The 12,800-nt window shown below is 33.6% G+C and overlaps 1 protein-coding gene across 10 annotated transcripts in view; it reads right to left on the reverse strand.

Moving 5' to 3' along the window:
• Positions 1-451: 451 nt before the first annotated feature.
• The window catches only part of LOC140447289 (long-chain-fatty-acid--CoA ligase 6), a 148,358-nt gene continuing 136,009 nt past the window's right edge, over positions 452-12,800 (reverse strand). For all 10 annotated transcript variants that reach the window (XM_072539865.1, XM_072539869.1, XM_072539867.1 and 7 more), the window contains exons 5-12: positions 12,474-12,673; positions 12,215-12,415; positions 11,748-11,965; positions 11,516-11,666; positions 7,726-8,004; positions 5,170-5,313; positions 4,301-4,474; positions 452-1,360 (exon numbers count right to left, since the gene is read on the reverse strand). In XM_072539865.1, coding sequence (XP_072395966.1) covers positions 1,223-1,360; positions 4,301-4,474; positions 5,170-5,313; positions 7,726-8,004; positions 11,516-11,666; positions 11,748-11,965; positions 12,215-12,415; positions 12,474-12,673 — 1,505 coding nt within the window. In that variant the 3' untranslated portion in view covers positions 452-1,222. The remainder of the gene's footprint in view (positions 1,361-4,300; positions 4,475-5,169; positions 5,314-7,725; positions 8,005-11,515; positions 11,667-11,747; positions 11,966-12,214; positions 12,416-12,473; positions 12,674-12,800) is intronic.

The raw sequence follows: 12,800 nt of genomic DNA on the forward strand, positions 1-12,800 counted from the left end.
GTGCAAGATTTAGTAGAAACTTCTTCGTAAAACATTTTTATATCATCATTTTTTTTCTGATATAAATATGTCGTATCATCTGCGAATCGTACGGATTTGTAAGGAGATATAAATTTAGGCAAATCGTAGATATAAATAATAAACAAAAGAGGTCCTAAGACGGAACCTTGTTTGACTCCATGTTTTACGGATAGAAAATCGGAGAGATGACCTTTAGACACTACCGCCTGGTGTCTGCCACATAGATAAGAAGTTATAAGCTTAAGAGGGATACCTCTGATTCCATAATAATTTAATTTGTGGAGCAAAATTTTGTGTGAACGCAGTCAAACACCTTCAAACCAATGCTTGTTATACTCCGAGTAAAATTTCTTCCACTTAAGTTCACTTACCATTTAGATAACTTAAAATCAAAAATAATGACATTGACGTCTTGAAAGAACAGTCCACAAAAAATTAAAACAAATTTTAATTAAATAGGTACATTAAATCAACAAAATTGTTCCAGATATATTTTAAAGACTACCTTGTTCAGCTGTCTATACCAAAAATGTTTTTTTTTTTCGTACAAAACATCGCAAATAAAATTGTTGCTTAAGTCTACAACTATATGCATTTCACGATATTTATGACCAATAGGTGCATTTATCTTATTTATGTATTGAAAGAGTAAGTAGTAAAAAGTGAAAACCTGTAATACTGACTCATCAGCCGACCCAATCCACTTGTGTATTCTAATTTAAAATTATAGATTCATTTAGAATTTTAAATTACGACTTAAAAACGTTGTTTTCCTGGCCAAAACTGAGTTTTTAACCCAGTGAACTTGTCACATCAAAGTGAGAACACGATCTATCTTTCAAATTAACCTTTATTCCATAAACTTAATATAGGATAGCTGTGTAATGTAACTTCTAAAGATCACATTAGTTCAATTAGCGAATGTAATTCGAAATGCATTTTCTCCACGACCATTAGTAAATAAGGTTGTGGAAAAAATTCAAGCTGGTAGTCGGTAATAATAGAAATTCGAGCCTCTGGTGACCTCGACATTCAACCTTGTAAAATAAATACTATTCGATTAACTAGTAGTCTATAGTAACATTTCCGATTTCGTCAAATTTATCACCCACCAAAGTTACCTATTGGTCATAATTATCGATGATATTGTATACAAGATTTTGTCTTAAGAATTAATTTGAAAAAAAGTCTAAAAAATGTTCTACACGAGCCTACTGTACATATCGTCTAATTGTGGTTTAAAGTAAGCCTTCAGCTGTGGACGTTTCGACTTCATCGTCGGTGTGAGTAAGCCATTTTGAATGCTGAAGTTGTCGGGGTGAAGGTAGATGTCCTTTACCTATAATCAAAATGAAAGGTATGTGTTAGTAATCTGTGGTTTAGTAATTATATATATATCTATAGTTCTAAAAGCCTAATAACCCTATAGCCTCATTGCTAATTTTTCTTCTTGCTTTCCTATTTATTGCGTTCTTTTTCGAGTAGTTGATGTTTATATTATTAATGTTGCTTTAAAAGCCTCTTAACCGTCGTGATCGTCGTTTTCCCTTTCTTTTTTCCCTTCCTATTGAACTTTTTAGTCATATTTTTGGTAATCTTCCTCCATTCTTTGTGTCTTTGTGCATTTACCATTCCTAGTATTATTATATATTTGGTTCTCCATACAAATCTTTTAATTCTTCCTTTCATCTATGTATCGCCCACTTATTTTCGAGCGTATATCTTCCTGGAAATGTACCTAAAACGAGGAAGAAACAGAAGGAGACTAAGGTAATATTTGATTTCTGACTAAATATTGCTCTGAGATATTCAAATTGATCTACTTCGTTCAATATGCACATTTTCTTTTCAATGCCTCAATTGAAAGTTGTATTCCTTTTGTAATGCTTCAGTGTTTAAACTTTTTTTTTAATTTGATTTGATTCAAAAAGCAGTAACTTTTATTCGACCCTGTATAAAGTTTGGATTTGCTTGTTGCAATTATTTATTCGGAGGAACGTTTTTATAAACATCTCAAAATCTCCTAATTGGATCACTTTAGTTTTCTAGGAATAGACTAAACAAAATTTAAAAATGTTTATTTTATTCAGCCCAAACTGCCTTGAGTCTTATGCTTCCTCTTTTTTTTTTATTGTATAATGGCTTTGGCATAGCCAATTAGCCAGACTATTTGTGGTAATTACAATTTTTGATTTTATTACCTAAGCCTATTTATAATATAAATTTACAGGAAGTAATATGTTGGTATACACATTCAATTTTTGACATGTTTACAATTTTTGATTTGAATACCTAAAACTATTTATAATTTAAATTTACAGGATGTTATGTATTCGTAGATACATTTTAATATCTGCTTATTATTTGAAAAAATAATTGTATTTAAATTGACAGGCAATGAACAATTTAGCTCAATTAGTTTTTCATACATCATTTTGATACTTTTTTGTACTGTCCACGCTCCAATATAAAGTGCTGCAGATCTCCCACTTTGCCACAGGAGCAATATGGGTTATCAGTAATACCTATGCTGTGTTTGTATGCAGGAGTGAGTATGCTTCCTCTTAAAATCCGAATAAGTTGCTATAGGCAATTACGCAATCCCAACCTGCGTTTTATGGAATTTATAGTTTTATTTAATGGATTGGTTAGAAAAAACACGATGACAGCTGCAGCGTAATTTCGACGGTGGAGCGGGCAAGATTTTCAGCAAGTGTGGCTCATTCCATTCCGGCACGTAGAGTGAGAATCACCATGTTGTGCGATTTGTAAAAAGTTCCATCGGGTATGTTTTTTCTATTTTTCCATAAGCTTTTTTTGGTAACAATTCTTAGTATAAAAAAAAACAGTAACGTACCTTTCCCTCTTCTTGATTACAGAAGGAAAAAAGTATACACCTTTAAATATATAGAATCTTTGTCTATTTTCGCTAATATTCTTTCTGATGAAATTATCGATTTATGATTTATGGATTTCTTGAACTTAATTTTTTGGCAATATGGTAGATTTACATCAATAATGAAACGATAACGTTGTCAAGAATTTTTATTAACAAGTAATCAAAATAATAATAATAATAATAATGTGTTTGGCGACCTCGTAGCTGAATACACTCCTGTATACGTCTAGGCATTGACAAAATGAACTGATCGATGTCTGGTCTGCTTTTAGCACGTCTGCTTGTCCTTCCAAGCAACTTAAACTTCATGTATTAACTGTGCCAGTGTCTGTGGAGGATGGTGCAAAGTGGACAGTTTCCTTTCCATTATATCCATAGTCCATAATTTGACGAGCAATATGGGGATACACGTTGTCTTGCTGAAAAAGGACGTCTCGACGACCGTGGAGATAAGCAGAAAAGTTGTTTGTAAGAAGTCATCAACAAAACGCGCAGCTGTCATATTGCCTCAACTGGTGAACGGCTACCATAGGCAACAGCCCCCCAAATAATTACTGAAACTGTCCTGTGTACATGCCTCTCAACAGCAAACTCGATATCTCGTCGCTCTCCACGGCAGCGTCTTACCATCCTACGATCATCATCCATTCCCAAACAGAATCGTGATTTATCGCTGAATGTTACATTACGCCATTCTGCCACCCAATGCTATCGTTCTCTGCACCAATTCAAACGTTGATGATAGTGGTCCGCAGTCAAAGAAAGCACTAGTCGTGGGCGGAATGAAACCAGTCCAAAGGCTCGAATGCGACGGTATAGTGTACGCATACTAAAGCATAGTAGCAAAACGATCTCGCAGAGCCAGTAATCTAAAGCGCCTATCTTTGTATAAAGTAATTTTGGTGTCTTTGAACTCGAGGCATTTTGCACTGAATACAATTAGACTGAGGAATAATAACTAAAAATTTCTATACGAACCGGTTTTCACAAATCGGGCTCTTCGTAAAAAAATTTAAAGATAAAACTTTGTTTTTACAATAAGTAGAAAAGATAAAACATTGGTATTGTTGTCATAGCATGTATTAAATATAGTCATTCAGTTGTCAAAAAATGAAGTTCAAGACATTTTTCCTTCTGGGTGTAACACTTCTAATGTCACTGTATTTATTTCATATTTTACGTGTAACTCTTGTTAGAATTTTGGATGCAGAGATCGTAAATAAATTTCTGATCTTTTCTGACCAATGTAATAATGGACCATCCAGATAAGTACTTCGTCAGCATCGATAAGATGTAATTATCCTACATTCGAAATTAATCATCAGAAATAGTTTGTATTTATTAATAATTTTATGGCTAACCTAACAAAATAAAACTTACCTGCTCAAAGGATTTTAATCCAGCCTCCTTGCCCCACGTGATCATATCATCTAATATTAGCTGCTTAACTTCTGGATTATTACATAGGATGCTGAGGGTTCCGGGAATTCCGTTCTCATGAGCCCAGCATTTGATTACGTCTACGTCTGGTACTACGATACCTACTATACAAGACTGAAACAAAAACAAAAAAAAATAGTTTATACTATTATGATATGTAGCCAAGGGCCTCTAGGGCCTGTAGTAATTTCCCGTAATAAAAAATGGACCAATTATATTATCGTTATAAAGTCCAGTCCACTCATTTAATTTTTTTGGGTATTGTGTTTTCACAGCAATACTTAAATGTTTATTTTCCCCAGACCAATAGCGGACGAAAGATGGATTATGACGTTTATGGATTGTGAATGAAGATTAATCGGAAAACAAAATTTTTTAAAAAGTTACAAAATTCCATACGTTTAAAATGATCGTCTGGAAAAAATTCTTAGGTGGTTTACACTTTATAGCAATTGTATCCATTTCGTTTTAAAATATTAGTTCTCTAATTTAGGTCAACTTCGTCTACAATTTGCCTACTCGAACATGGCGTTTCTTCAGCAGTTAAACAAACTTGCATTTCGCAAGCTTCGCGTTTAACATTGATTTGTTTGATTGAATGGTTCCCATAATACCATTTCACAATTTGAATCTTTTCTTCTCGAAAATATACTCAAATGACACCATAGGTTTCACAATCAAAATCTCAACTACACGTGGAATTGGCCTGAAATGAATTATTAAAAGACTAAAATGGATTCATTTATACCAAGTTTTATTTTAGTTTTCTGAAACCCTGGGAAATTATATAAAATTTTTGTTGAACTTACTTTAAGAGATTCTCCATATATAAAAACTTGACTAACGTACTGCGAACGAATATAGATATTTTCTATTTTTTCTGGTACTATGTACTCTCCTTGCGAAAGTTTGAAGATATGCTTCCTCCTGTCGATGATTTTTAGACATCCATTCTAAAACAACAAAAAAAAAATGATATTTTATAAAAAGTACTACTCTATAAATCAGTTCGTTGTTGATATTGTCACGTTGTAAAAGACGAGATCGAGTCTCCTCGCCAATAATAATTAATTTCTGTATAAAAATACCTAGATATTATAATGTGTTGAAAACCAATCGAATATTGAATGTAAATGTCGAAGACAATACCTCAAAGGAGCGCTTTCGGTCCGTTTGAGTCGATTATTGCCCCGTTAGATATGATAACTTTTTGTAAGTCCTGCTATGAAATACCCTAACGTTCCCATCAAAAGTTAGACCCCACCGAAAATATCTGCAACTCCTCCCTAATTATTTCTTTCTATAAAAAGGACCATTCCTTGATTTAAATTAATTTTCCACTGAACAGTACGATGTAGTTGAAAGTATTGTGTATCCAGACCCTTGATAAAGGGTAATATATTATTCTAGTATTTTTTATTTTGTTCTTTTTGCTTTTTTTCGATTATTTTGACTTTATATTTTCTCATTTAATTAGGGTCCAAACTTTAATCCAAACGTAATCCAAACATAAGTATTTCGAATTATGGTCCAAACATATACTCCAAATGTAATCTCAAGTATATTCAAGTATGGTCCACCGTTAATCCAACGACGGTCTCAGGCTATTCCAATTTGGGCCCTCCATATATTCCAAAGCTTGTAGTTCGACATTATTTTGAGTATGTCCCGTTTAGTTCTGAGACAATCAAATTTCCCCCTGCTGAATATTAAGCCACTCAGAATCTAGGAATTGGCTACACAGGAGGCCAACATCTTATTAAGCTGCTTTCCAGCACAAATATTTTGAGTACTGTTTCCCGTTTTTATATTGTCAGCCAATCCAATTCCTTACACAAAATGCGAGAGACATATAAATATGCTGATAAATGGGAATTTGGTAAAGTCAAACACAAACTAGAGAAATCACACTATCTTATACAGTTAGACGATACAAGCATATGGAAAAGACATATAGATCAAATCAGATCCATAGAAGAAAATACACCTATATATGTTAATGCAAATGCTGAGATTATTATCAGCAGCAAATGAAGCAGCATCATCTTCTAGTTCAGTCACTGAAAATAAAGATATACATGATTCAGATAATACTGAACTAACTGGTTTACCCCAAATACTAAAGCAAAAATCTGCTATAGAGCGTTTCAAGTTAAGAAAATAACATTAGGCTTATAGAGATCAGTGTTGCCAAAACTCTCAGGCATGCGGTTTACTAGATTGTCGATATATTTTTCGAATTTCCATTTTCAATTAAAATTTAACTGTTAAGTCAGAATAACAACTGAAGAACCACAAAGCCTTATTATCATTATGTAGTCTCAGAGAACGACATAAAATCGCTGACATAGGCACACCGGTATTATTTTAAGTTGCAATTAGTAATTAGATATACGCATTCCAAGCGGTCCGTTTATTTGCTTTTAAATCTTTAATAGCCGGCAAAGTGCATGATTTAACTAAGCAATATTTTCTACTGATTTCTATGATTCATGGTATATGATATTCTTACCGAAAAACAAATAAACTGTCGTTACTATAATTAAAATAAGATAAAATAAAATTATCTTTTGTAAATACTATTTATTTAATTAAAATCATTTTCCCTACTTTTCATCTCTTGTTTCGAATTTACACTTTTGGTCAATTATGTTAAAAAATAATTATTTAATTCATGTCTGTGAAAACGAAAATACAAATTATACAACCCTGAATCGTGCTTGCGTTCATCGTGGCATCGCTGCGCTTCTATCGTCCATAAGAAATACATGGCTCTATCTCCGCAATGTTATTTTCTTAACGTCGAACGCTGTATACCTCTTTCAATATGCCTACAGCTAGCTCAGATGACGTGTCTTCATACTACGTAGGTCTCAACGCACAATTAAAAAACCTATAAGGCTAAACTGGTAATTACTAAATTAGTACTAAAAAGTAATACATTTTCTAACAAAAAGGAGAGTGTTATATATTGTATATATTTATAATATATACTTTGACTTTGACGTATGCCAGGGAATCAAACCGCTACTTTTGTTACAGTCAGTAATGTTGTTTCCATTCTTATTTTGTAAAATAAAGTAATACAGCATTACAATTATATACATAACAGTTTCAATAAGGCATTACAACTACATATACAAAAACGTGTTTTTTTTATTTCTAACTACGAGTTTTTATCTTCTTTTCTTTGATATCAATAATTTCCGTTGAAATACTATAATAAACCGTTTCCTCTATCTGCTTCATTAATTTCTATAGAACCTTTTCACCACTTGCATTATTAAAACGCCATTAGCACGAATTAACTTTCTTCAAATTTAATTTTTAACTAGATATATATATTTTTAATTCATTAGACTTACCGGTAACCACATTCCTATGTCGCCCGTGTGATGCCATCCTGCCTCATCAATTACCTCTTCGGTCTTTTCTGGATCCTTGTAGTATCCCTGAAATACGTTGGTTCCTTTAACGCACACTTCGCCCTGATTATTCTTCGCCCAGTACTCCATTTCTGGAACATCTACCAATTTAATGCAGCAACATGCTACCGGTGGGCCGACGTGGCCAGGAGAGTGGTCTCCTTGAATGGTCAGCGAAATTGGGGCTGTGCATTCGGTTTGACCGTAGCCTTCAACAACCTAAAATAATATAGAATAGAAATAAAATTCTTGATATTGTTGGTTCAGGAAGTGAACAAATTCCCCTTTGTTGGCTCAGTGAAGATGTTCGTTCAGTTGTAATGGAAACACCAAATAATAGTAGCAGAGTTTATTGATGAGACGTACACTATGGGTGTTGACCCGGGATTACTTTGAGTAGAGACTGATGAAGTTGATCGTTGAAGACTATCAAGTTTGTTGAGTGAATATTGATTGAATGCTTCTCTAGGCAAGAGATCTTAGTTTTATATAAGTTTTAATTGGGTCAATATTTTCGCGGACCTCGCGTGATATGTGTATCTAATTTATGTAAATTGTTTAACTTTGTCAGCACTTTTGACTGATGTCCAAATTATATTATTGATAATTGACCAAATGTGTATGTAACCTAATTAACTACCTGTGTGTATTTAATAACAAATAAATTCATTCGGTCTACTGCGTGATAAAATTATACTGTCCAATTTCGGATATGAATTCTGAAGATTTGATATTGGACAGGAAGGAAACACCTTTCTACTAGAAGGAAGTATTTTGGGGTCACTTTTATAACCGATTGATGTTCCTAAATTACTATAAAAAAAACAGTTTCATTTCCAGACAAGTAGGCAAGTTCGAGTAAAGTTGAATCAAAGAACTTTCAGTTCATTTGGTTCAAGGAAGCATAAAGCAGTGTCGTAATAAACTCAACAAATATATATTGACGCACATTTATTTTGATAAATAAGAGGTTGATTCAACAAGTAATCTATGTTGATGTCAAGCAGCTATCATATGCCAATACAGAAAAATATCTATGAGTTTTTTAAGCTTCGATGGAAAAAGAATACTAACAAGAAACGTTATGAACATTAAGATCAGGAAAATGTATTGTTTGCTTGGTCGTCCTTCTGAGCTATAAATTTAAAAGAAAAATATTTCATAGAAATTATATGTTAAGTATGATTCAATATCTGAAGAAGAAGAACTTAAGACATATAAAATACACATCATAGCAGCACAAGAAACACATTTGGCTGGAAACAACATTGAAAAGATTAGTTCATCCACGTTTTATACAAGTGGAGGCGATAATAGCAATTTTGGAGTGGGTTTTCTGGTATATGAAGACGTGGAGCAGGTAAAACGATTTGTAACAAAATCTTACAGAATGTGTGTCATTAGAATTAAAAGAAAAGAGAACATGATATCGCTGATAAATATACAAGCTCCAACAAAAGAAAAGGAGAAGAAGTGATAAATGAATTTTATGAAAAATTAGAGTCATTGTCTGAAAAAATGCCCAGACAAGATATTAAAATTATTATAGGTGACGCCAATGTAAACGATGGAAGAAAAAGAAGAAGAAAGAAAGATTTAGAAAAAACCACTGGTTCGATGACGATTTAGAATGAAGTTAAGAAAGATCAGATATGAGATTAAAAAGTTTGCGATAGCAAAAACAAGACGACCTAGAAAGATATGCAGAACAACGAAAAAAAAAGTAAAAGAAAGTGTATGGATGATAAAGTAAAGCGTATTGAAGAAAATTACAAGAAAAAACGAAATAAAACATTTCTACAAAGAAGTAACATCCATTAAAACTGGGTACCAGGAAAGAACGATGAATGTAAAAGCAAGGAAACCTGATAGTGGACGAAGACCAAATATGTAAAAGATGGAAAAAATATTTCGAAGAGCTGCTAAATGGCGGAGTGACTACTGAAGAAAATTATAATGTTCCCAAAGCCCAAATTGTAGTAGAAGAAATACCAAAGCCAGCAAAAGAAGAAATTGAGGACTTAAAGATAAAAAAAGCCCCGGGGAGGCTTTACGAAACCAACTTCGTGAGCTAATAGTAGAAGGGTGGGATGCCGAAGAAATGCCCCAAGAATGGAACAAGTCCATTATAATTCCTATACACAAAAATGGAGAGAGAACTGCGCAAACTATAGAGGAATATCCTTGTTAGAGGTAATATACAAAGAACTCGCCATACTAATTAAAAAACGATTAGAAATATATGAGGAGAAGAATACAAGGGAGGATTTCGCAAGGGAAGATCAATAACCGATCAAATTTTTATGCTAAAACAAATCCTGATCAATTGCTATGAATACAAAATTTCAGTACAAGTACTTTTCATTACTAAAAGATTCCCAAGTGCCAGAAAAAATAGTAAGATTGGTAGAAATGACAATTAGAAAAACCGTTCATGCTGTGAAAATGCAATGGTACAGTCTCAGAATAATTTGAAGTGAAAAAAGGTGTTCGCTAAGGAGACCCGTTGTTTACCTTGCTATTCAATATAGTTCTAGAAAAAATTGTAAGGGTTAGAGGGATAAATAGGTCTGGATCTTTTTTCTACAAAGAGCACAATGCTTAGTGTACGCGGATGATGTGGTTCTCATTGCAAGAAATGGAAAAGAACTTGCAAGTATAGCGAAAAGACTGATTCGGGAAAGCTCTAATATGGGACTTATATTAATAAATCCAAGTACATGGAAATCGCAAGCAAAAAGGAATAAACACCAGGGGCTCCTTTAAATCAGAGGTGAAGGATAGATCAGTTGTATAATTCGAGGCGGTATATGAATATATGTACTTAGGTACCCTTATTAATCACATATGTAAGGAAGCAACTGAAATCAGCCTGAGACTGACCAAGAGCAATAGATGTGCTGGGTATAAGAACAAAATAATTAACGCCAAAAGATATATCTCGTAATACAAAAATAAGAGTATACAAAACTATAATTAGACTCACAATGCCATACGTTGCCGAGACTATGAACAAAACCATATAGAACAGATTGGAAGCATTAGAAAGAAAGATACCTCGCAGAATGTTTGGTGGAAAAGTAGTAGAGAAATAATGGAAAAGACGAACTAATGTAGAAGTGTACCGATTGTATGTTAACCCTACAATACCAAAAGTAGTAAAAAAACGTAGACTAGAATGGCGCAGGCATCTAGAAATAATGCAAGGTAATGGACATGTCAAGAATATTGGTTGGAGAGTGCCTGAGAGCAACAAAAGAGACGAAGACCAAAAAAGAAATGGAGATATGTAGTGATGGAAGATGTCAGAGAGATGGGAATCAGAGATTGGAAGCTGACAGCTAAGAATAGAAAACGATGATAATTCTATATGCAGCAATGAGCCTAAAAGACCTGTTAACGCTATACATACATTCATGATTCAATATCTTAACGATGTTAAGATGCGAATACCTCTACCAGATGTATAACTCTGATATAGCACAAGACATACCTCGATAACAACTCAAGTTTTGATGAAGAAGAACAGGTTGGTGGACCCGGACCACACACTTAGACGGTTGAGAGGATTCTCAAACTATAAAAAGCCAGATAGAATTAACAGCAAGCGAAGCTCTTGACCATTGACAAAAATCACTGGAAATAGATAGAGCCATTGTTTTACCTATGCTGGATCCAAAATAAAATTATTAATTACTTCAATATATATAAGAAATCCAAATGTACTTACAATGCATCCCAAAGCGCAGCGAACAAAAGTCAGCACGTTTTCAGCCAATGGTGCTGAGCCTACCAACATTAACCTAAGATGTCCTCCCATGCCTTCTTGGACTTTTCTGAACACCAACATATCCCAAAAGCTGTTTTTCCTAACGATTCCCCTAAAAAATTGTACATTAGTCAAAGCTATATCTATAATTTCATCATTGATTTATATACTATATATTAGTATAAAGACTAACCTTTTCAGTTCTTTCTCTTTGGCGCTCAGCGCCATATTGAACAGAGTTTTTTTAACACAACTTCCACTAATATCTGATTGCACTTTGTCGTATATCCTATTAAGTAATCTAGGAACTGCAGGCGTTACTGTTGGTTTTAGGGCTTTCATATCGTCTGACAACCTTCTTATATCTCCTAAGAAGAACCCAACTGCTCCTCCCACGCAATACATGGCATTCTAAAACAAACTTAATTATTATTAAATAATAATATTAAATTAAATCATTTTTATAAATAACAACGATACAACGATGTTTATGTATGATAGACATCGATAATATAGGGTATTTCAAATCCAAAATGCATGAAAGCGTAGATACATGAGACTAAGATTCTGTTATATATATTCTGTTAATAATGCAACCGCCAATAAGACTACCGACTGCGCCATTAAAATGTAAGTATTGTGATAAAAAAAATCGCTTACCTCACAACACCTTTCCAACATATGCGCCAACGGTAAGAAAGATATCAAAATATCGTTATTTCTTAGCTTATGGTCACCGAACTGTAGTATTACGGCACTCATAGAGGCCACTATATTCTCGTGGGTCAACATTACACCCTTGGGGTTGCCAGTTGTTCCACTAGTGTAACATATCGTTGCAAGACTACTAGGTTCAGGAGGCTAAAAACATTGTAAGTTAAAGTTATTTTAATTTTAGGACGTTGTGCTGATTACTTACAACTTCGGGGTGGTTTGTTTTCGCTCCCAACTCTTCAAGATCTGTGAATTTGATTATATCCACTCCTCTGTTTTTCGCCCTTTGCTTGGTGGCTGCCCTGACATCTCTCATGACTATTAACTTCTTGAGACATCTGGGAGATCTCTCCAATAGAAGATTGCATTTTGCGTCGTCATCACAAACTACCGTAGTTATTTCGGCTAGAAAAATACAAATTTTTAACAAATTAGGGGATGTCTATAACACAGTTACACTATATACGCATGTTTTATTGACTATAATAAAGCATTCGATAAAGTACGACATAAACATTTAATGAATGTCCTG

Source organism: Diabrotica undecimpunctata, chromosome 8 (genome assembly GCF_040954645.1).
Source record: "Diabrotica undecimpunctata isolate CICGRU chromosome 8, icDiaUnde3, whole genome shotgun sequence".
NCBI classification, from domain to species: Eukaryota; Metazoa; Arthropoda; class Insecta; order Coleoptera; family Chrysomelidae; genus Diabrotica; species Diabrotica undecimpunctata.